Source organism: Pteropus medius, unplaced genomic scaffold (genome assembly GCF_902729225.1).
Source record: "Pteropus medius unplaced genomic scaffold, Ma_sr-lr_union100, whole genome shotgun sequence".
In the NCBI taxonomy this organism is placed as follows: Eukaryota; Metazoa; Chordata; class Mammalia; order Chiroptera; family Pteropodidae; genus Pteropus; species Pteropus medius.
The window spans coordinates 18,501,176-18,526,934 of NW_024340692.1; the positions used below are offsets into that span (position 1 = coordinate 18,501,176).

Here is a 25,759-nt window from a genome sequence, read left to right on the forward strand (position 1 = left end):
AACACTTGATTATTTGACTATAGTTACCATCTTCACTGGGATTTAACACAACCAAATAGCTGTTACTAAGCCTAGTAAAATGAATTAATGTTATTTAAATATGCAAATCATTAGTTTTGAGAGATATGAAAGGCACAAACTACCAACTTACTATTCAATAACCAGCCAATAAAGAGGAATCTAGGAGTCATTTAAGTAAAATTACTATTAACATTGAAGAGCAAACAAGCTTATGCTGTATTATAGTTCTAAAGGATCACTGGCATATTAGTCTAGATAAATTTGGTGAAGATGAGATAGTACAACCACTGATAGATAGACCTTGGCAAAGTCACGTCTCTTTGTTTCCTCACCTGTAAAATAAAGGGATTAGGCTATATCATATCTAAAGTTTTAAGACTTATGAGTTTATCTGGCTTTCCGTAATACCTGTTCCTGAAAAGTTATTGTCATATGGAATGTCTAAATGCACTATGAACATCCTATTTACAATAGATGTCAGTTTATAATTTTATAAATTCATTTTTATCTAGCTTTCTTAAAGTTAGCAACACCTATACATTCAGAGAAATCACCAAGAGAAAAAAATGACTGTGATATATATTTTTAGGTGGGATATGGAACCGGTAAATTTGAGTAAGTTAGAAGTCTAGAAAGTGTGATGATAAATCAATTTATTAATTTTTTTATTCTGCTTTTTGTACTTGTAAGATATGGCAGGAGTTAGGTATACTGCTGACCATTTTCCCAGGATTAGTGTTAGCATCCAAATTGCACCATGATTGGTATGCACAAGAGCTAAATATCAAAATAAGTTATCCGGGTCCTCTTCTAGCCAGGATTAAAAAATGGTACGAGTGGGGCCGAGAGATTTTCATATTACATTAGAAATGTAAGGGATTACACTAATCTATCAGTTCCATCTCTTCATTTCTAGTGGAGAAATTGGTGGTCCAGAGAAGTAACTTGCCAAAGTCACAGAGCCAATCAGTGTCAGTAGAGAAAAGAGCCCAGATCTTATTGCCATTTCTTCTACATGATGCCGTCTTCTAGGTGCCACAGGATAAGCGATGCTCTGAGTAGGTAGAATGAAACATATAATCGTAAAGGGACTTTATACATGGTCCATTTAGTTTAGTTTCTCACTTAAATCTGCAATTTGTTCTATAGCATCGTGACAGATATCATACTGCTCTGCTCCAGTAGTAAGATAGTCACTAATCCTTAGGAGGCTCTTTGATGGACAAATAACCATAAAGTTCTTTCTTACATTGAGCTCTTATCTGCCATTTTGCATTTTTTCCTTCGTTCTACTCTGAGTGTCAAATAGAATAAACTGTACATGTTTCTCAAATATTTGAAGACAGCTATCATTCCTTAGTAACATAATCCTTTAGTTTTTGGGTTTCAGTTTACGGGACTGTCTCTAACTTGGTAAAATATACTGGGATTTGTTCTAATTTGTGAATATCTTTTCACTGCATCCTCAAATGGAATATTGCAGATGTGGTTTTCCCACGATAAATGTTTCAGCACCCTAAAATTATATCAGTTTTTCTAAACAGTTGGCCTACATGTTATTTCTGACAAGCTAAGATCTCCAGATTTACTTTGTCTGCAAACTCTTGACACTGATATTTCTATCAATGGCTTTCTATTGTTTCTAAGACAATGATCAGGGTCCATATACTACATATGATTGTGACACTAACCAGCTTGCTAGCCTCATCTCTATACCATCCTGTCCCTTTCATCTTTGGCCAGTCTTCTTAATTTCAAATGCACCATCCTTCCTCTAGTCTTCTAGATACTGTTCCCCTCAGCCAGGAAAGCTTTGCCTGGGGCACCCAGGTCTAGTCATCTTAGTCACCCTTCAAAGCTCAGCTCAAACACTCCTTGCCCTTTTTCCCATGACCCCCTCCCAGGAGTACCTTTTATCTATTATAACAACCTACTAATCTCCTTCAGTCCTTATCCAAATAGTAATTAATACCTGTGCAGTAGGTATCTGTCTCCTCAGTTATACTAAGTCTGAGGACATGGGCAATGTCCATCTTTATCTGGCGTAGGGTTTGTATTATTTAGAGATTCAATAAATATTGGTTGAATGAATCCAGAATTAGTATAATCAATATTTTGATTTTCCCAGGTAATCAAAGAGCTAAACTCTGGGGTATATGTTGTACAAAAAAGGAATTGTATAGGCTCCAAGTCAATCTTGAGAAGGAAAAGACTCTCCGAAAGAAGTGATAAAATTTAGAAAACTATAGAACTATGTTCTATTAAGATCAATGGTAGCTTTTTTTCACTATAATAGGTGGTGGGGAGCATGGAAGAAGGCAAACAAGCACAGCTGAGTGGTATATTTGTTGTTTTACTGTTAGTTTGACACATCTGAACCAAAGCATTCACAATACTTGATATACTTTGAAGAGAATCATATACTATAATCTTAGACATAACCACGGAACAAGCAGAACAATTAAAACTACATAAGGCCTTAAAATATATCCACAGTGTGTATTATTTCAATATTCATTCATTTACAAATTAGACTACATACCGTTAATTTAATTTTTATTTTTCTTTCATTGTTTTATTCAGGCAAGATTCATTCAAGGAAAGGCAACTTAGTTTTTGTGTGTGAGCTTTATTTTTTACTACATTGGTTAATATAAAAGTTATGAATTAAATGTTTTATCTCCTGCATCCAGGAGTGAATCCATGAAATTCTCAGATAGTAATCCAAAAGAATAGATCCTATTCTTAAAAACAGCCAAAGTGAAAAGGGACCAAAGCCAGTCTGTTTTGTGGTCTTGAACAAAAAAATCTAATGGACTTTCAGGGTGTCTTATAATAAAGAGTACTGCAATTTTACGAGATTAGTCAAAATTTAAAACAACAGTGCATACAAAATCATTCTTAAAGCTCTGAATGCCTTTTAAATAACTAAAATAAAAATTTTAAGTAGTTGCCTCACAGTACCAAACTTATAAATCAAAACTAGTTAAAATTCAGTGCTATTATGACTTCTCATTTACAAGGTAACTAGTTGGTAAATTAATGCATGGTATAAAATTAAGACTTACATCATTTTTTTAAAGGAGAAAATGTATGATAACCAGGGAATAGAGAAAATCCAATGTATTTTACAATAAAATAACCGTTTAAACTTCCTTCCCTGTACAACAGGGTTTAGGTTATCTCTAGTGAACTTGTATGTCTTCTTATAGTTTATTCTATTACGAGTACTTGAATTGTTTTAGATATATAGCTTTTTATTGAAAGAATATTATATTTGTATACCAGGATAAGATTTAGTACATTGAGATGTTTTAAAAATATTTATAAATTTGTTTCTCATATGCAAAAGCATTTGGCAATACTTTTACAGCAGTTGATTTTATAGAATTAAAATTTCATACAGTACTCATCTTGATGTTTAAAAAAAAATTCACAGAAAAAATATAAATTACACAGCCTGACTGCATGATACTGTTATTTCCAGTTCTAGTTCTGGTAATTAAAACCTTCATTAAGTCTGTTAACAAATCATTACCTGTACATTTATGAAGGCAACTGACATGATTTGCAAACAAAACCTTCGGGTTTTATGTTATTTACCAAAGAGTGCAGTTCAGCAAAAGAAAACCCGGTATGCTAATTTACAGAGTATTTTACAAATTTACCAGTTCCTGTGACACAAACTGTTTCAACCTTTCTAGGTACTGTCCATAAAGTTCCACATCATTGTGACCTGCCCCTTCGACCCACAGAGGCTCCACAGGTCTTTGGCAACGCTCAAACAATGCGAGGCCATGTGAAAAGTCAATGACTTCATCTTCAGTCCCATGAATTATTAATACTGGAGAGGTTATCTTTGAGATTTTGTCAATGCTGTAGGGAAAGAGGGGGGAAAAGTCAATGAATTAACTATGAAAAGAATGTAAAATAAATTTTCTTATCTTATATCAGAAGGATAATTCAAACTTCAGAACTGTCTTTGAATTTATCCAGAAGGGATGGATGCCACCTAGATTTAAATAAGATTCAGAAGTCATCTTTACATACTATACTTTCAGAGTATCTGAGGAAGTTAACTTTAACTTCATGCACTTCTGTTTTGAGGGAATCACTGGTTACTGTAACCCTACTGCACCTTCCTACAATGTGGCTGTTTCACACAGAGAATCTAAGAGTGTAAAGAGAGGAGGAAACTAAGGACCATTTCAAGTATGTGCTTAACTTCATACCTCTCTGCACTCTGACAGCAAAATGTTCTGTTTTGTTTTAGGGTACTAACTCACAAATATAGAGCAAATGTGATAAAACAACAAAATTTGGGGGCTGAAATGAAGAATCAACCCAATTTATACCATGGAATATCCCAGAAGGCTAGGAAATATCAAGGGGTGGAGGGCAGGTAATTAAAATCTTTAGAATTTGTTCGAAATCTGTTTAAGAAATAATTTAGGTCCCTCTCCCTCAGATTCTTTCCCCTTCTTTTTGCAGCTGGTAATTGCTCTCCACCCAAAACTGGAGGGCTTGTGGACTAGGGATTGCTAGACACAGTTTGGGGCAGAGGTATCAGAGACCGAGCAGACATATGCTTATTGGCTGCTGTGCACCCTTTTTCCCTACTGGGCTTTCAGAACGCTGGCAGCCAGGCCTTCATCCACCAAGGAGGAGTTTTAGAAAGTCTTTGGAGACTATCCGTTTTAAGAGGAAAGATAATATAAATATTGACGTGGGGGTGGGGGGTGATCCCCAACTTACTGGCTTAACTAGATCACTCTATAGTGAAACTCATAGTTAACAAGCCTTAATCACCTATTTCAGATCATGGCTTTAGTCCCTCACTCGAACTATAAGCAGACATCTAAGAATGACCATATATCCAAGGAGAACGCTTTAAATATAAGAGATTAAAATAATCAGAATAAAAAAAGGTAACTCAAAGGAGACATTAACTATGCGGAGAAGAAATCTTACAAACAAATAACAATGCTTAAAAAAAATTCTTAGAGCAATGAGGCATTATAACTATAAAATGAGGACAGACTCTTGAAAAGGAGAAAAATCATCAATGAATTAATTAAGGGCTGCATTTGGTAAGGAGAAATGTTTGGGTATATTATTTGCTGTCGCAAGTTTAAGGAATTAGAATAAAAATAAAAGGAATTAGAATAAAAATAAAAAGAAATGTATAATCTTTTCCAAACAGTTTACTCTTAGGGCTGTCTTCTCTGTTGGTGCAATAATAAAAGAGTAGTTAGTCAGAGCTAGAAGTTTTATGGCGATAGCATTACCCAAATACCTCCTTCACATCCCTACCACTCAGCTAGACGGAAGCAGTATAATGCACATATCTTCCACTCTATCATTATCTAAAACAAAAACAAACCCAAAATAAATGTAAAAACTAAAAACCTCCCTCCCACAGCCTGCTCTGGTGATAAGATCATATGGTCCCAGAAGTTTCCTTATGAACATGACCTCTTACTGGCTAATGATGAAAAAAATTTGATTATGAAATGATGTTTGCTGTTCTAATAAAGACCCGAGTAATGACTTAGCCAGCCTTTGGCCCTCTATCGTTCATAAAAAAATTATTTGTATTGTTGCCAATTAGGGTAAGAAAATAAAACTGAAATTTGCCAGCTTCTCACTTCTTGTCTTCTCCCTTTGAAAAAAATAGGCCATCAATTTTTTCCAACTATGAGGAGCTGGTGGGAATTACTATCCTGTTTTAAAAAGCAGGATGGTAATTAAGTAGCCCTTCTTTCAAATTTGTCTAACACTGTATGTTTGCAGACCTTCTGGCAGCAATATTTATTCTAGTTCATTTAGGACTCAATTTTTTTTTGCAATTCACTTCTTTTGTCAATAGATATCAGAAATCATTCACTCATTTTTATGCACCTATGTCTCATTTTCTACTTGTTCCTTTCTTCCAGTATTATGTGCCTCATTGAATGGCACCATCATTCATTAGCAGCTTAAGTCAGAAACCTGGGAATTATATTCAGGTTCTTCTTTTTAGCATCCTAAATCCAGTCTGACATTTAATTCTGTCAATTTTATTTCTCAAATTCATTCTCTTGTCTCTAATACTAATGCCACTGTTTGGGGTAAAAGGCTCTCAGCATTTTTCACCTGGATCGCTATTGCTCATACATTTCAGCCTCCTGATTAGTATCCTGCTAGCACCCTCTTCATAAGTCAATTTTTCACAATTTCTATAAGATATGTGAAATGGAAGCTCATGGCTGAGCGAGGTGTATCATGAATACTTTAAGTGATGGAATAAAACTCCTGCAAAACGTATCTTTAAATTAAAGTATTTTGAATATTGATACTTACTTTGGGAATGCATCAAAACAATAGGTCTTCTTGGTATCAGGAAAAGCAACTCGCATTCCTGAGGTCAGTGGAGAATGAAGAATAACAGCAGCACTCTCGTATCGAGCAGCAAGATCCACAGATGGTACTGTCCCTATACTTTGTCCATATATTATCACATTTTCAGGGCGAATGCCATATCTACAAAGTTCAGAAGTTAAAAAAAAAGAGTTGGACTGGTATGAAATGTTAAATCATTCCTAAGGACTTAATTTTATAACAGAATGATTTAGAATAAGACAATGTCAACAAATTCATTTTTTAAAATTTAAGTTTCATAGTCATCACTATCATATGTAATGCTACAGTGAGATCTATTTTATTAGCTTATCTGTTTCAATTTCATCTTTTGGAAAAATAATTGCTAGGTCTTTTCAAATTTCAATCTTAAAAATGGATTCATTAAACCATTTATGTAATTGAACATAGCATATGGTTGACTCAATTTGGAACATATTATAGCACTAATATTTCAATGGATTGATGTTTACTGGATATTTAGTGTTAATTTTCCATTCAATGTAACAAAAGTTCTTATTTCTCTAGACATCAAAAGTAGCTCATTTTATTTTTTGAAGTTGGTCATAGTGATGAAAATGGGACATAGTTTACAGTATGGAATGAATAATATATATATATATATATATATATATATTATAAAAATATATATATACATCATTTTAGCCAAGAGCAAATTACTCTATTTCCTGAAATTTGCATTTACTTACCATAGAAATGGACTAATGACTGAAAAGATAAACAGATGAATGAGAAATCCAAATGCCATATGATTCAATTGATTATAAATAGACTTCATGCTAAAATTTCAAGAGTATGTATTGCTTTATTCCATTTAAAAACGCTTCAGATTTAAATATGTAAACTCACTGACTCAGTAATATTGGGTACATATTATATTCCAGGCACCATTACTTGTCTATAGTATAATTGTCCCAACTGTAAATTACTGCAAGTTTAAGTGAGATGCTACAGGAGCGAATGAATATGGAGTTAAGAGTTAAGAGTGACATCAAATAAGCCTTTCCACTTTAGAAGTGTGACAGTAGTCACTTTGGGCTGCTAAGGGCCATTTGCACAACAGCTTCTAATCTTTCGAAAAGATAATAGAGCTTTCTAAATTATTTGAACATTTCACTAGGAAAAAGCAAGACAAATCCCATATGATCCCCATGGCCTTTTCCTGGGGCACAGGACCCTTTGGATTATCCAGATGGTAACATACCTCCCCATAGTTTCTTCTAGTAAGTCCTACTCAGCATCTGGATATGTCCCACAGACTGGGTTCCATCTACTTCCGACTGATTCTAAATCTAAGTAAACTCAGAAAAGCTTTTCTCTTTACAATAGACCTAGCTGTGTATACTTAATAGGAATGAAAAAATTGGGAAAATGAACGTTTACAGTATCAGCATAACTCTTGAGGCTGCACAGTTGCTGTTAGCTGAATAGCAGCAGTACTGTTGGTGGCAACCATGGGTTTTAGACTAAAGCTAGCAATGGCAAGACTCCAGAGAAACAGAAGAGCTGCCAGTTTAGCATCAGAGGATTCGAAGCAATAACAGAATTTCAGAGTAGTACAAGTTAGAAGGGACTTTAAGGACCATCTAAGCTAGTTCAGTTGCTAACTGAAAGTTACAGTAAGTTAGTGTCAGACCTATAATTAGAACCCAGGTATCCTGACTCCCAGTCTTGTGCTTTTTCCATTATAGCACAAAGACAATGATTTCAACAGCTATCGGGGAAGGCTGCACAGTGAATATTAGTCCCTCATTTTCTGTTGATCGATCAGAAATTCAGAAACTGGGTTATTATAGATTATTGAAAAGGAGATCATTCAAATAATAATTACTTAAGTTCATTATTTATTTTTCCCTTCCTGGTTACATAAGCCCTAACTTAACTTAAATCAAGCAAAGGAAATAAAAAGCTTGAATTCTGATTACATACATTTTATTAGATGACAGAATTCCAGAACTGGAAAGGATCTTAGAAATGATTTAATTCAATTTCTTCATTAAAAAGATAAGGAAACAGGCTCAGAGAAGATGAATAAATTTCCTAAGACTATACTTGAAAAAAAAATATAACTCTGAAATTCTATGCTAAACTAATATGTAGCACTATTTAGGAATATCTCTTCTATCCTTGTTCCTCATTTATACTGGGTCATCACGTGTGTCAAAAAAGATTAATTTAATCAAGACTAGGAATCATTTTAGAATGTTCTCTTCAAATTGATATCTGACAAGATTAAAAAAAATAAGCTGACCATTTACAATGTTTTTTTCTTTTTACATAAACATAGAACACTGAATTAGACACTAATGTTTTATGTTACTTAGAAGCACTAATAATGAAGGCTATCTGCTTTAACTTAGCATACTTAAAAAAACTATACTAATTCACTAAAGTTATACTTTAAAAGAGTAAATTATATTGTAATAAATCTGTTATAAGAAATACGTGATCACACTTTCTTAACAGTTATTATACTACATTCAACTGGGCACTCATTTTTGTTTGTAGGCCTGAGGGGACTGACATCAGTATATCTGAAGCAGATTTTTGACTTTGATCATTTAAAGTGGTTTTAAAGCTTATATATTTTTAACATTCCTCACCCGAACTCCTTACCTACTACTTATATTACTTACTCTCTCTCTTTTTTTTTTACTCATCAGATATATGTTTTCGTGTCACTTCAATTGATTCAAAAATTCCCTTTATACACAATTTTGCTTTGGAAGTTCAGTTTTATTATATACCTTAGAGGGGTAAATGGTTTTAAGACATTTTCTAAAAAAGGTTATGCCTACTAACAAAATTGAGGTTCTTAACTTACTGAAACCACTAGTAGTTAAACATTAAATTAGACATGCTAAGTTTTCTTTATGTTCTTTAGTTTCATCTAAAATACTCTGGAAGTCAGGCAGCTTTAGCGGTGTATAATATGAAGAGTAACTTGTACTGATACCTTTCTATTTATTGCACACTGATGAGAAAATACAGTGAAGTCTACAAAATTGCATTATTTTTCAAGAAAATTTATAAGTATTCCGGTGACTAAAAAAGATTAATTCATTTTCTAGTTCCCAAAATTGTATTCTGTTATAATCAAAGAATAATTGACACAGTAAGAGAATTTACTTAAATGATTTATCATTACATTACTTTTTAAATTTTCACTTGAGATCATCTCTCCAAATTTTGAGTCTAGAATGCAAAGAAAATTTCAGTTTTACAGAATAAGTACTTTAAAAATAGTTCCAATAAGATATCTTTAAGTCATACCTTCTAGGAGATAATTATATAAAATCATGCAAACCCTGGCTTAGGATTTTAACAAAAACACACCAGCCTCTTACATGGTTAATGATAGATCAAGTGAATGATTAATTAGCTAAATCACTGTTTTCTCTCATGCCTTGAAATACTGCAACTCTGAATACTCATTTTTATATAACACTCTAATTTAAAGTTTATAAAACCAAACATTTGTTATTGACTTAAATGTTTAAGAAAATCACACACACACACTAACACATACAAACGTGACCTGTCTTAAAAAACTTTTTATACCACTATACAAAATTTAAAATTATAATCTAAGTTTAACTCTTCATATATTGGTAAATATAATCTCCGTTTAGTACTTCAAGACATGAGTTATAAAGAAAGCTTTTATTCTTACTTATACAAGACAATTTTAATCACCCTAAGTGTGGAAAATAATTCCCATTTACCTTGTCCTAAGAGCAAGCCAAGCAGCTTCTATGTCTGCATAGAGGTTCTTCTCTGTTGGTTTCCCAGAACTCGCACCATATCCAGAATAATCATATGAGAATATATTACAATTAATCCGTGATCCCAGTCCTATGTAAAAGCTGCTCATCTGCCCAAGATCAACAGCATTTCCATGTGAAAAGAGTAAAGTATATTTGGCATTGGGTGAGCATCGCACAAACATGCAGGCAATTCTGTTGCCTTTACTGGTTCTAGTCATGAAACACTCAATAGCATCTTTTTCTCTAGAAGAGTACTGCCAGTCTGCCCGTTCTGATAGGTGTAAAGTCCAGCGGCTTCCACTTTCATCACACATCAGCGTGTAAGTTGGATCAGGTGGCAAAAATGCTAATTTTGAAGCAATTTTCCCTGGACAAGGTGGACAGCAGAAGAGGCAACATAGCTCACTAAACGAAAGATTATTCATCTTCTGAAAAATAAAAGGAGACAGGAAAATGTTTTAATCACTGAATGTGGATTCTGCATTCTTATACAATAGAAGGTTAAAACAAAGACACCAGTGGTCACTGTCTACTACTATTTCAAGTATCCTCCCCCAAAACATATTTTTGGGATCTTTCTAGAAATACTGTAAATCCTGGGATGAGGGAAATATTCCTGATCAGGAGAGTCAAATAATATATGACAAGTTTCAAATAGTAGTGATTATATCTTATAATATTTAACCAAAATATGAAAAATTATACAAAGTACAGGTAATATTTGTTACTTATCTACAACATAAAAGGTATGAAATATCTTTAATATAGAATATAAAACTTCTCATGGAGAAGTTCAGGATTTAACATGATATAGTAACTATATGATAATAGCACTTATGAAGCATTTACTATTTGTCAGGCATTGTGCTAAGTGTTCTAGGCACATCTCTATGTTTAATCCTCAAAACAACTCTGTATGTTGGTATGAGAAAGGAAACTTGCACAAGGTTGAGGCAATGGTGGAGTCAGGATCTGACGCCAGGCTCAATCATTGTCCTTCATCACTGGGCTACACTGCCAAGGGCTCAGAAAACTCCTTGGACCAAAAGCTAATCATTTTAGCCATAGTGCCAGAGGCCTAAATAACCCATAAAACATTAAAATGTATGTATGTGTATAATCACTGCCCAAATTAAAAAGGCTGTAATATGAAGTCCATTTATGAAAAAAAAAGGAAAGGGGCATGGAATCCCAACTCTACTACTTACTAGCTGTGCTCCCTTGGGCAAATTATTTACCTTTTTAACCCTCATTGTCTTCATACATGAGACCAATACTTACACTGAACAAAGTGGTTGTGAAGAACAAACACTATGATATAGTTAAGACATATAATACAGTAATGGCTACATGGTTGGCTCATTAGGAATGGTCTACTTTCTCCTGTGCCTTTTTTTATTAGTATTTTTAAAGTATCTATCTCATATTAACTCAGGAGCAAAAATAAATACTTGTTTGCTCTACAGGCATTTCCTTCTATCTTGTCCATACAAGTGTTTTTAGTTCCTACTGTGAACTAATTAGGTAGAAAGAAGCAGGAACAAGGTAGATAAACAAGGGAGGGAATGATATAAAAGGCTTGAAAAGAGAGAATGAGAAGGGCACAAAAATGTTGCTTGGACATTGGAAAACACCTTTATTTGCTATTCTACCTTTATTCCTTTCCAGCCTTCAAAGCAAATATAGTCTGAATATGTTAATGTCTTAGTCTAGCTGGAATAAGAGAACAGAAATGACAACTAGGTGTCATCTTTAGTGCTAACTCAAAGTGGTTCCCTGAAGTGTTGTGCTAAGAAGGATTTGGAGCCACGCTCATGGCTTGGCAGGAAAAGACTGTGATAAATTACAATGTCTACTATAGAATGTGGCTACAAATTTATTATTCTGGTCAGGAAGATAAAGAACTTAGTGAAAAGATGGTAGGGAAGGGAGTTCAAAGGGTCAGTTCCAAAGAAAGAGGTGACTTGGAAAAAAGATGAGGTAGAAGGTACAATATAGCAATGCTATCTACTTAATAATCTGCCTACGGTTAGTTCTCACCCCCAATACCTTATATATGCCATCAACTGTTGACCTACAACAGCCTATTAAAAGCTTGATTAATAAGTAAATTGTATATAGCTAGATTATGTTCCTACAATTTATCTCTTGAACATGAAGTTTTTTATATACTACAATAATTTTGAAATAAACCTGGCTGACTGAACATACATAATGCTGCAGAGATGCTTTGGGAATGAACACCAAAGATGAGATGCACACAGGAGAAAAGCTGCAATGCTAGGGTTTAGTCTAATGAAGACCACTTGACCTTCTTAATGGTGGCAGGGAAATTATTCCCACCACTACTGCCTCAAACCTAGTTAAATGGTGTCCACTTAAAAACAAAAACTTGTCTACGGCCATGCTACCCTGAGCAAGCCCAATCCTGTCTGCTCTCGGAAGCTAAGCAGGGTCAGGCCTGGTTAGTACGTGGATGGGAGATCACCTAGAATATCAGGTGCTGTATTGTAAAAAAATTAAAAAATAAGGAATTATAAGCTGACAAGGTCCTTACAATCTGTGAGGTCACCCAAAGGTTGCTTCACCTAAAAAAAAAACAAAAACAAAAAACAACTTGCAAATTATCACCTTCCTAATAATAGTCCTGGTATAAGCAGCAACACAGACTTGTTTACAAGTTATTCTCTTCCCTTCAGTAAGTGAAAAATTTTGCAGTAAAAGTATTAAAAAAAATTAAAAATCATTAAGATAGCTGTTCAATTTAGATATTTTTAAGTCCAATTTGTTTTATATAAAACTCATCAGAATAAAAATGTCATTTACCAGTTATTTCTTGGCAACAAAATCTTGAAGACACAAGGCAGAAAATAATCGGAGGGGGGAAATGATAGATATCTCAGAGCACACAAAAGCCATAAAAGACAAATAACAAATTGAATAATTTATTTTTGGAACAAGGATTTAAATTGTTATATATCTGTAAAAAAAAAGAGTAGGTAAGTGAATGAGAGAAATAATACTTAAAGATAAAGTAGAGAAAAGTGTCATAAAGAAAAATCCAACATAATCTCTGACATAAAAAAAAAAATCAGTATCTGAAATAAAGATTTAAACTGATTGGGTATGAAAATCAATAACAGTTGAAGAACACACTTATGAGTTGGAAAATGAAGTTAAGGAATTCCCAGATATGGAGAAGGATGAAGAGATAGAAAATATAAAATTTAAGGAGGATAAGAATAGAAATACCATTATTAGTAGTATTATAGGAGTCCTGAGATAAAAATAGAGAGGAGAAATGATAAAATAATCTAAGAATGCCTCAGAATTAAGGAAAGTTCATATTGAAACAGCTCAGAGTGCTAAACAGATACTTAAGAAAACTCTCACAGTTAGACACATTACAGTAAATATTAAAATTGCCAGAAACAAAAATATAAAAATTTCCAAAAAGGAAAAGATTACCTACGAAGGAACAAGAATCAGTTAAACGTCTGACTTTTGAAGAGCAACACTAGAAACAAGAAGGCATTGTTGGAGGGATAAAATAAAAAATATCTGCAGGAATACAAAAAGTCAGGTTTATCAAACCAAGACCTTCTTTGAAAAACTCCAGTAAGGAGAAAAATAAATCTAAGAGATTCTGAGTATCTGAGCTATGACAAATAAAGAAAAAGTTAATATATGTTTTTATAAGCAAGCAATGGAGGGGGAAAAAAAAGGCAGCAAAATATATCTATCCCTAACAATCCAAAATCAAAATTTTGGAGAATACCAATATGGAGAGGATTGAAAGAAGAGTTAGGGTGCATTTAAGAAGTGAAAATATGCTGGGGCACCAGTCACTTGACTTATTCAGAATATTAATATTGATAAGCTAAAGACATGGAAGAAAAACATGAATGTAAGTATGACTCAGATATAACCACCACAAAAACTGTAGTTTGTAGGATACATCTTAAGTATTGTTATTTATTGCAAATGTCTAGCTTTGAATATTTATCAGCATGTTAAACTCAAGAAGGAGCAGTTAAGCACAAAGAAAAAAGGAAATTAAGGGCAGATATTTACGACAGAGAACAAAAAGCAATAGAGAAATTAACAGACCCAAAAGCTGATTCTTAGAAAAGGCTTCCACTACTACTAATAGCAATTAGCATTCACTGAGTACTTATACTGTCAGGTATTGTTTTAAACACTTTTCACATTTTAACTCGATCCTTTCAACAACCCTCTGTGACTATCATTATACCTATTTCAGGAAACAGAGTCAGAGTAGTTATGTAACCTGCCAAAGGTCACATAGGTGGTAAGTGGTGGAACTGATAAATGGTAGAAAAACTGGGCCTGAACTCATAACCACTGTTTTGTGGAAAGAATACTCAGACATGACTGATCAAGAGAAAAAGTACAAAATACTAAATGAATAAGACTTTTTTTTTTCAAAAAAGTCAATAAATTAAATAATTTTGATGAAATGCATGGATTTGAATAAAAGTAACAAAAAATAAATAAATAAATAAAAAATGGACAAAGAATCTGAATAGACATTTCTCCAAAGATATACAAATGGCTAGTAAGCAAAGCATCTGAAGAGATGCTCAATATGATTAGTCATTAGGCAAATGCAAATCAAACCACAATGATACCATTTCATACACACTAGTATGGTTATAATAAAAAAGGCAGATCATAGCAGGGTTGACAAGGATTTGGAGAAACTGGAACCTTCATATCTTGTTGGTGGGAGGCGAAATGGGGCAACTAATTTGGAAGACAGTTTGGCAGTTTCTTAAAAACTTAAACACAGAGTTACTATTTGATCTAGCAATTCCACTCCTAGGTATAAACCCAAGAGAAATGAAAACGTATGTCCACACAAAAACTTGTACACAAATGTTCACAGTGATATAATTCATAACAGCCAAAATAACCACCAAGTGCCCATCGACTGATGAGTAAACAAAATGTGTAATATCCATACAATGGAATATTATTTGGCCATAAAAAAGAACAGTATTAATCCATGCTACAAAGTGAATGAATCTTGAAAAAATTATTCTAAGTAAAATAAATCTGTCACAAAAGATCATTTATTGTAGGATTCCATTTATTTGCAATGCCCAGAATAGGCAAATCTATATAGACAGAAATAAATTAGTGGTTTTAGGGCTGTAGAGCAATGGCTAAAGAGTATGGCATTTCTTTTGGGGGTAAGAAAAATATTCTAAAATTGATTTGGGTGGTGGCCACACAACTGTTAATAATATATTAAAAATCACATATTATATAGTATGTGAATTATATCTTACTAAAGCTGCTAGGGAAAAAAAGGTCTTTAGAAAGCTAAGGTAACTTTGCAAAGAAAGAGCAAAAGCACACATGTATTTGTTGGGTAGCTGGGAATTTTCTCTCTAGGTATTAAGACAGACTACACAAAGACAAAGTAATAAAGACAGATTGATACTGGCACAGAAATAAATAGACCTAGCAACAGAAGACAGAGCTTATAAACAGACCTATGTATAAATGAGAATCTCCTATGACATAGCTGATTTCTCAAAGCAGTAGGAAAGGATGGATCCTTGAGAAGATGGTCCTGGGAAAATTTATCACGTAGGCAAAAGTAGCTAGGGGTCTCTGACTCTCAGTATGTAAAACATTGACCACAGAGGGATTATAGACCTAAGAGGCAAACTAATATAACTTAAAAAGCCACAAATGATAAAAACGTTGGCAGATTTAACTTTATTTAAATAAAGGATTTCTCAGTTTAGTGATAAATGCTTTGGGAAAGATGATTTTTTCATCCAAAACTGTCAGAGCATTAATATTAAAATATAAGGAATTTCTACAAAAACAAGAAAAAAACAGGTAACTTTAAGAGAACAAATGGGCATAAGATATGTATAGGCAATTTATAGAAGGACAAACAAGGCTAACAAGTATATAAAGAAAGGTCACTCTTGCCAACTGTCAGAAATGAAGACATACCACTTTAACACTATGAGAAAAATTAAAATTGGAAAACTGAGTAATATCAAGTTAGTGGTAAGAATGGGAGAAAATAGGAACTTTTGTGAACTGCTTGGTAAACCATTTTGTCTATCTATGACCCAGAATCACACTCTTGGGTTAAGTGCTCTAGAAAATACTTGCATAGGCCTTAACGTGAAAAATACAAGGGTGCTCACTGCAGCATTATTTGTGTTAAGGTGCAGAAAGCAACATAGATTCCATCAATGGGGAAACAAATGTTAATGTGTTGGATGCAGACAATGGAATGTTATAGAGTCAGAAGTAGTAACTTTGATAGCTAGAGCTTAAAAATATAGTACTAGGTGAAAAAAGTAAGGAATAAATAGATCTATGCTACCATTAACATAAATTAAAAACATATATAAATGTTATATGTCTTCAAGGACAAATATCTAAGGACATGCATATCCAAGTGTATGTTTATGGAGGAGGAAAGAAGGAAAGAGTTTGAAGGGAAAAAATAAAAATGAAGTAAAACGAGAACAAGACCTATGTTCATAGATTGATGATGATAATGCGCCACGAACGAGACAAGTTGTAGGGAGGCAAAATCACATTTTGCTTACTTCTGGACCCCTAGTGCCAAGCAGAGTACCTGACACATAATAGGGTTTCTAATATTTTTTGGATGAATGAGTTAGTAAATTAATAAGGTTAATTCAACTCTCTGCATCTAAGAAGCCCCTACAAAAGAAAAAAGTTTACTAAATCACATGTTAACAAAGAAAGAAAATATGTTTTGTGACAACTACTTAGGTTTCTCATATGGGGGCAAAATAGAAACTGTCAAATAAAAACCTGTGAACCTAAGCTTTGGGGATGGGTGTATGTGGGAAAAGCATTGCTAGTTACAAAAATCATTCAGTGTGTTATGAATCGACAGAATAGGACAGTCTTCCAAGGAGAAGTAAAATTTGCCTATCTCGAAATCAGTTCACAAAATGAAAGGTCAACTCAATGTTAAACAGATGGCCCATTGTGAAAATTAAGGTTTTCCTTTTGGCAGGAGACTGAGAGTTACTTCACTCATAGTAGGAGGAATTTCCTAAAACTGTATGAAATAATAATTTAAGAACTTGCTTCTCCTGGTAACTTGTCTTGCTCAATGACAAAGGAAAAAAATATGAACATCTGAGCTTTTTCTCAGCAAAACAGGAAGACTAGTTAAAAAAAGTCTGAATAGAATGGCTTACTATATCTTCTTCCTCTCTTCTGACAGAATTACTGAAATGACTCTTGTATATTCCTGATGTGATAACAATTTACTGAAAAAATCTCCCACCATCTCTGTAGCAGTTTCTTGGTAAGGCAGATTGACTCATATTGCTACCATCTACAAAGGACAACTAATTCTTTTAGGGTTCAAGATTTTGTTGTAATGAATAGAACACTTGATACTCAAAGTCTTTTAAAGGTTTTAGAGAAAAAATTTGAAAATGCTTATCTTTTCTTCTTTTTGTGTGATATTTTGACAACTGTGTTCGATCCAATTTATTGTGTAGGTAGTATGTGATAAGCCACTTATATTTTTGATACACTTGGTTTCATGTTAAGAACTATATTCTAAAGTCCAAGATGAATTATTTTGAATTTGGCCTCATTTATGAATAAATCTGGGGAAGTTAATATTACTTATTCTATTCTGTAGAATGTTAGAATTTATCCTGTCACCTAGAGACTGTGCAACTACTTCTACTTAATTATAGGCCCATTTATCTAGCAATCAGGCTCCTGGAAGTCCCAATGATTCAGAATTAACAGAATACTTCCTAGAGATTATTTTTTTAAAGTTATAAACAAATTCTGATCATTTAAAGATGAGAAATAATTGAAAACGGGAAGACTACACAAAATGTAAATATTGGTCCATTGGCTACTTTAAAAAAAAACACAAACTCATTTTTGACACTTATCTTTGTTTAGAGAAATTAAAGTCTCATTTTTTTTTTTTTAGGTAAACTGACAGAAGAAACCAGATAATATAAAATTAGATTTACAGAAGAGTCTCACACCGAAAATGGACAAATGAGGTGGATGTTTGAATATTAACAGCAAGAGGTACCAAAGATCAAAATGAACTAAAATCAGAAGTGAAGAGTAGAGATGATATTCAATTATGAAAAAGCAGAAAAATCAGATTTCAGGTCAGTTTTGTACAAGCAGCCCAGAAGACCAACATATCCCTAGACTACTGAACAGAAATCGCAGTACTATACAAAGCAGTCACAGTAGCTTAGGGGTGTATCAATACTAAAGCAAGGAAAATTAACCTCACTTCCGTATCCTTTGAGGGTATCAAGCAAGTTTGGCACTCCCATCCTAAGATCTAGTATGTAATCTGTAGAGATATTTACCAAAGTACAGTGATAAGGAGAAACCATGAGTGTTATGGTCTTTAGAGAGCCATATACATTACACAATGTAGTGCATGCAGAGAAACTGAATATTCACCTTTAAAGAATTTTGGCAACATGCTTTTTCAGTCAAGACGGAGCATCCAAAACATTTACAATGAACAAGCTTTCTGTGAAGTGTAACTTAAAAACTAGGTGTTTAGCATGATATTTTAATACATTTTCTATCTTATTTGTGTATGTATTATATAGAAATATAGCTTGTGAAAGACTTTTATCTCTTTGGGATAGGCTGTATTTCTTTCTCCTTTTAGACCATTATAGAAATCAGCAACAGAGGCACTCCTTGTCAGAGGTCACAGGACATAATCCAGGGACTTTGCTAGAAAAATTTAACTCTGAAGATACATACCACATTACCTGTGCTACACAGGAATGGAAATTTAAAAACTTAAGAAAAAAACTATCTCTTTGAAAAGGAATTATTTTAGTTACTTTTTAAGGCAGAATTATAATTTGTAAATACTAATAAGAGTCTAGAGATACTTAATGGTAAACATCTAAAGTCTCAACCCTAATGTTATGAAGATTTTTTTAATTAAAAAAAAAAGTTAAGCAATAAGACTCAAAGGTGAAGAAAGTAGATCTATAACAACACTAAAGTAGAAGATGAAAATTAAGGCTGAAGAAGCCTGTAAGCTATGCCAAGCACACCAATTTGGATCGAAAGTCCTAAACAGGTCAATGTCAATTCTATACTTATGATTTCCCTCAGTTTAATACTTACTGCACTTTCTAATATAGGAGCCACTAACTACATATGGCTATTTAAGTTTAAATTAATTGACATTACATATTCAGTTTCTTAGCCATCTAGCCATATATGACTAGTGGATACCAAACTGAAGTGCAGAATGAACATTTTCATCATGGCGGAAAGTCCTATCAGGCAGTGCTGAACTAGAACCTTTCAAACCCAGGCAATCTAAGATCAGAGCTGACATCCTTTAAATCCATACTAGCTTGAAATGTTGGAACCTTCCTGGCCTTTCCATCAATTTACATAAATCTTCCTGTTGAACATTGTAAACCATATAGAACTAAATTAGACTATCTACACAATACTGTTTTAGGATAATGTTATTTTGACAAAAACATTACAACAGCTAACCCAATTCTAATGTAAAAGCCATTTTATTAAAAATGAACAATTCAAATCAATTAGGCTATCTATACATGTCAATGCATGGTCAAAGGGATTAACATTCTTGAAAGGTTCTCTGTAAACTGGAGTAGCAAGTAAACCATTAGAAACTATAAAAACATTTGTAACATTAGGCAACTAATTTCTGAACATGGTCCAGTATTCTAAACACTCAACAATCCTAATGATCCACACTTAAGCAATGTCCTAACAAGTGAATCAAGTCTTCTGGATTAAGCAGGACAGGGTTGCCGATTTTTGCATATGCTAATACCACAGATTCTCATCAAGCTTTTGGTGACTGGAAAGTGCAATTAGCTCAGCTTTCAAAGTCACACCTCTGCGTGTTGCTGAATGTAAGCTAAAACATGGGCACACGTTTCCTGCCCCGCCCCTCGATCATCAGTTTTTGATATCTCTATGGAAAGACTTGCCAACACATACTTATCCTCAAAATAAATAAAACAATGTCGTAGTACATTGGTAGTAACACTCCACAAATACACATTATTCCCTTTTCATTTATAAGTAAAATCTGTTTCTGTGAAGCTTTTCAGGTGAAAGCTTATTCAATACACATTCCACCCTATATACAGTCATCCCTCCCTTGAGGATACCAAAATCCACAGATGCTCAATTCCCTTATGTAAAATAGTGTAGTATTTGCATATAACTTATGCAAATCCTCCTATATACTTTAAATCATCTCTAGCTTACTTATACCTAATACAATATAAATGCTATGTAAATAGTTGTTATACTGTATTGTTTAGAGAATAATGACAAAGAAAAAAAAGTCTATACATATTCAGTACAGATAAAATCAATGTAGGCCTAACTACATGGTGCATGTCAGCAACAGCATTAACATTTTTTGAATATTTTCAATGCCTGGTTGGTTGATCCATGGATACAGAATCCATGAACATGGAGGGCCGAATGTTATACCCATACAGAGCTCAATATAATCTAATTAAAGTAGTCATAAATTTAAGAAAATTTAATTATTGTTGATTATAAATGATGAACACTATTTTTTTCGAAGAGGGGTAAGAGTTGTAAAAAGGATTATAAAACCATTTACAGTCAACATTGCATATGAACAAGTATCCAATGAGCCATTCTTTACCAAGTAGTAAATAAAATCAGCTGTTCCAATAAAGTAAAAAAAATACCAAACAACACCACTTCTGTTCTCGGGCAAGTGAAATTGCTACAAGATAAATTGGAGCCAGAGTCAATAATTATTAAACAAGCTACATAATGAAGATTTGATACAATATTAAAAATATCATTGTAATTATGAAAGTATTATAAGACATGGTTTAAAAAATTTCAACTACATAGGAGGTTACAAAATACAAAATAAGTCTCCTCACCAGGCTAAAATAAGGACTGGTTAAAAATCAATTTAAGAATGTAGTTCCCTAGATATTCTCCCTCAGAAGACCAGAGATTTTCACTGGAAAAACTTCTGAGGAATAAGACTAATCTGAAAGATCCAAAGATACTGATATGGGAGGTTACACGGGGAAGTTGGGGGAATGGGAAGGATGCGTGTAATGGGGGGAGGGAGCTGTAACCTCATATATAAGTGGCATGTCAACACGTAAGAAGTAGCAATATAATAGTGTTATCCAGAGATATAAAGGTAAACATCAAAAGGATCCTTCAAAAGAAAATAAAGGCCTCTGGAAAGAGATTTATCAAGGAGATGGGGGGCTCGGGTTTGTAAGCTTTCATAATGAACTTCGTGAAATCATTTGGCTTATTAACCACGTGCTTGTACAAATTTGATAAAAACAAAAATTTAAAACAAAAAGTCTCTTCCCTAATCCCAATCTAAACCCAAACTCAAACCTGGCTCAGTCTCCGAAATTATAATTTTGGGTCATTTGTTCTTAGTTCTGGTGTTTAATACCACATATTTATCCTCTGTTATAAGGTATTCTCACTCTGAAAGATTCAGAGGATTTACCCTATTTTTCTCTCTTCTGTGATCATTCTAACTTGTTATTTTTATTTTTTATTGGTTATTTTTATAACTTTAAATATTATACTTGAATCTCCATTTCTTGTTCTATCAATTTGAGGAAGTTTCTACTGGTTCCCCATGTAATCATACACCATCACTGTTATCTGTACAATTACTTTCACATTTTTTTATATCATTTGCAGTCAGTTTTATATCTACTAGGTTTTCCTGTTTTACCTATAGGTAGATTTTTAAAACTTGGATAACAATAAAACATTTTTTACAATTTTATTCACTACCATCCAAGCAGTGTGATAAAACTGAGAAAAAGAGTAGTTATTCTATGTTACTAAATTCCAAGTCCTTATAATTGTTCAAACATAAGTAGATTTCAGTTTGCTTCATATTTGAATTTTCTGAAGACCATTTAATTTTCCTGAAGTTTTTGTCTTTTTAATTATCAGAAAACTCATAAACTTTCATCATATTTAAAATATTCCAACTTCTTTTTCTTAGAATTTGTGCAAAAGAATCCATGTTATTTTTGAAGATATTCTTAGACTTCAGTGAGTTGTTTTAATCTGAAACAATTATGTTCTTGGCTAGCCCACAGCTCAGCTATCTGTTTACCTAGGATTTTTTTCACATACCTCTGCTGTTTCTCATTCACATATTTTAACCTTTTGGTGGGATTCTTTTTTATTTGGTTTTGCTGGAATACACCTCCAAGCACTTTGTCATGTCTCCTTCCCAAAGGCCTGGGGAAGTAAACCACACTTTTATGTATACTTTTAAAAAGTTCTTATTTTGATTTCACATCTATGGCAAACTAGGTATGCTTCAGAATATAAATTGCATTTTAAAATTTCCCTCAAAATTTAAATCATTGGCCCACATCTTCTAGGCATTCAATGTTGATGTCTAATACTAATCTGATTTTTAAGTGATTCTCATCTCTTCTTGTTCAGGAAAAAAAAAAAAAATGTGAAATTTTCTTTTATTCTTAGCTCTTAAATTTTATGATTATATATAAATGTGCTATTTTTTCATTGTTTTGTATTTGACAGGTCCTTGACTTTCTTTAGTTCAGAAGATTTTTCTTCTACTACTTCTCTTATTATTTTATCTCTACCTTCTTCCTTGTTCCACTAGGAATTCCTATTTAGGAAATCGCAAGGACTACTCATTATACCTATAAACCTTTTTCTTCTTTTCCCCAACTCTTTTAACACTATGTTCTAGGGAATTTCTTCTAGTTTATTTTACAGATCACTATTTTAGTATTCCAGAGTGTAAAATCAATTTTAACATTAAAACTCTGTTTTTGTTTTATGGGTGCAACATTCTCTTAAATCTCTTAGAATACTAATTGAGACAAATTTGTTGTTCTAACCACCTTGGATTTTCATGTTATTGGATTACTTCTTCACTGACTGTTCATATTTATGAGCAAAGAACTAAGCTGAGTCTCCTTTGTATTTGTTTAACTGACCCAGAAGACTTCTAGTCTGAATAGGACTCACTGGCTATAGGCTTGAAACTCCTATAACTACTAAAAAAAAGAGGATTTCCGAAGATAGAGTACTTTGAGAGTCAGTTTCAAGTCTCTCCATTTTTCACTATCTCTCTCTCTATCCTTCATTTCTTTCTTCTTTCCCCTCTCCCTCTCACCACACACACCCATCTTACTTTGCCCATGGAACAAATGTGTTGTTTTTAGCATCTTCAATGGGAACAGAATATAGTTTATAAATATTTAAGAACATGGTACAGCTTTAACTATTTGGTTCAGTAAATTATTCCAACAAGTACAGTGTAGTCCAGAAAACATGAAGCTAAGAATCAAGACACCTGGCTTTTAGTTCTAGTTTTACTACTAAAAAGTTGACTTTAGGGAAGTCAATTTCTTTCCACCAATTTTCCTTTTCTATAAAATGAGAAGTTTGAACTAGATATTAAGGTTTCTTCTAGTTCAGAAACTTTATCATTAAGAATTTTGCTTCTCATAAATGTTAATCTTCTGTAGCATGTAAAAAAATTAATTTATAACTTGAAAAACTTCAGAGATTTCTAAAGTCCCCCACCATCACTAAAAACAAAGCACCTAACCAAGCACATTAGTTTATACTTAGCAAGCTATAGTTAATGAATTGTAATTGTTTTTTTGGGGGGTGGGCAGGTGATGAGGTTGGGGAAGAGAGTACAGGTGTTCATGAGGGGGTGAGAGAGATTCCCATTTCTCACAGCTCTGCTTTCCACAGTGAGTGATTTGTATCTCCTGGCCACTGTGAGTAAACAATGTTTTATTTTATTTTATTTTTTCATTATCTAAAAGATATATAACGTAAATTTATCATTGTTAGCATTTTTTAAGTGTATAGTTCTGTGGCACTAAGTATATTTATATTGTTGTGCAATTATCACCACCAGTATTCTTCAGAACATTTTCATCTTCCCGAACTGGAATGTGTATCCACTAAGCAATGATTTCCCATTCCCGTCTTTCCCCAGCAACCACCATTCTACTTTTTGACTCTATAAATTTGACTACTCTAGACACCGCATATAAGTAGAAACATACAATATTTGTTCTTTTGTTATTGGCTTATTTTCACTTAGCATAATGTCCTCAAAATTTATCATGTATCATGTATCGGAATTTCCTTCCTTTTAAGGCCGAATAATATTCCACTGTATGTAAAAATTTTATTTACCCATTAATCCATTAATGGACACTTTTTGGCCATTGTGAATAATGCTGCTATGAACGTGGGTGAACAAACATCTGTTCCAGTCCCTACTTTCATTTTTTTTTTTTTTTGGGGCAGCAATGTTAAAAAGTATTTTTACCCTAATGTAGATTTAGTTTGTTTTAATTATATTTTACTTCCCAACAACTAGAAACAAAATAGATGCTATATCTAGCAACTTGCATAAATATTTTAGAACTGAGTTAACATTTCAAAGTAGATTTTAATATCTGAATTACATATACTTTAAATTTTAATATGTTGAACGTGAAAACTGTATGAGCAACTATTCAAAATATTTAATTCCTAAAATAAAACTTTATGTATTTCAATTTTTCAAAAAAAAATAATTTAAACATATATCCTGCAAATTCTCTAAACTTTTGTAGTACTCAGTGAATTATCATTGAAAAATTAAATTCCAGGCTACAAATTATTAAAAGGTATCTTCTAAAACAATGAAAATACATATGAAGGGCCTAGGAAGTCCTATTTCAAAAGGAGCTAGACTTCTCAGGCTTAAAAATATTTACCCACTCATGTACAGTATAGGGAAGATAGTCAATAACATTGTAATAATTTTGCATGGTAACAGATGGTTACTAGACTTGTGGTGATCACATTGTAAGGTCTATATATATCAAATCACTATGCTGTACACGTGAAACTAATATAACCACAAGAATGTGTTTGTTCTTATTGTTTTGAACCTTCTCTCTCTGTCACACACACCACCCTTCATTGCATACACTTAACTTCCAAGTATACCTACTTTTAGCAATGGCTGCCACACAGAAGTCACTCGAAACCCAATGTTAGCTGAGCTAAAGTTTGTAAAACAAAAGAAATCAAACAGCATTATCACTAACTGCTGACACTGAAGAATCTAAATTTGCAGTTTGAAATTTTGTTAGGTTATGAAATCCAGGCTAGAGTTTATCAAAATATACTCATATAGCTAGATCTTACTGTAAAATCTTCATAAATATTAACCTTAGTTAGTCCTCATAACAATCTTATTAGATGCAATTATCCTCCACCCTCACCCCCCCATGGCCCAATTTATAGACGAGGAAACAGAAGTTTAAATTTCCCAAGATCACAATGCTAATAAATAGTGAAGCCAGGCTTCACAGTCAGCAGTTTGGGTCCAGATCTCATGCTTTTATTCAACCAGTTAGATTAGTATGGGGCAATGAAATGTTTTGCTATGATGTGAACATGAA

General features: G+C 33.2%; 1 protein-coding gene across 1 annotated transcript in view; it reads right to left on the bottom strand.

Annotated features, from left to right (window-relative positions):
* Positions 1-2,354: 2,354 nt before the first annotated feature.
* Positions 2,355-25,759, bottom strand: part of ABHD17B (abhydrolase domain containing 17B, depalmitoylase) — a 43,529-nt gene continuing 20,124 nt past the window's right edge. The window contains exons 2-4 of the mRNA XM_039840538.1: positions 10,167-10,636; positions 6,364-6,543; positions 2,355-3,897 (exon numbers count right to left, since the gene is read on the bottom strand). Of these exons, the coding sequence (XP_039696472.1) occupies positions 3,678-3,897; positions 6,364-6,543; positions 10,167-10,633 (867 nt within the window). The 5' untranslated portion in view covers positions 10,634-10,636 and the 3' untranslated portion in view covers positions 2,355-3,677. The remainder of the gene's footprint in view (positions 3,898-6,363; positions 6,544-10,166; positions 10,637-25,759) is intronic.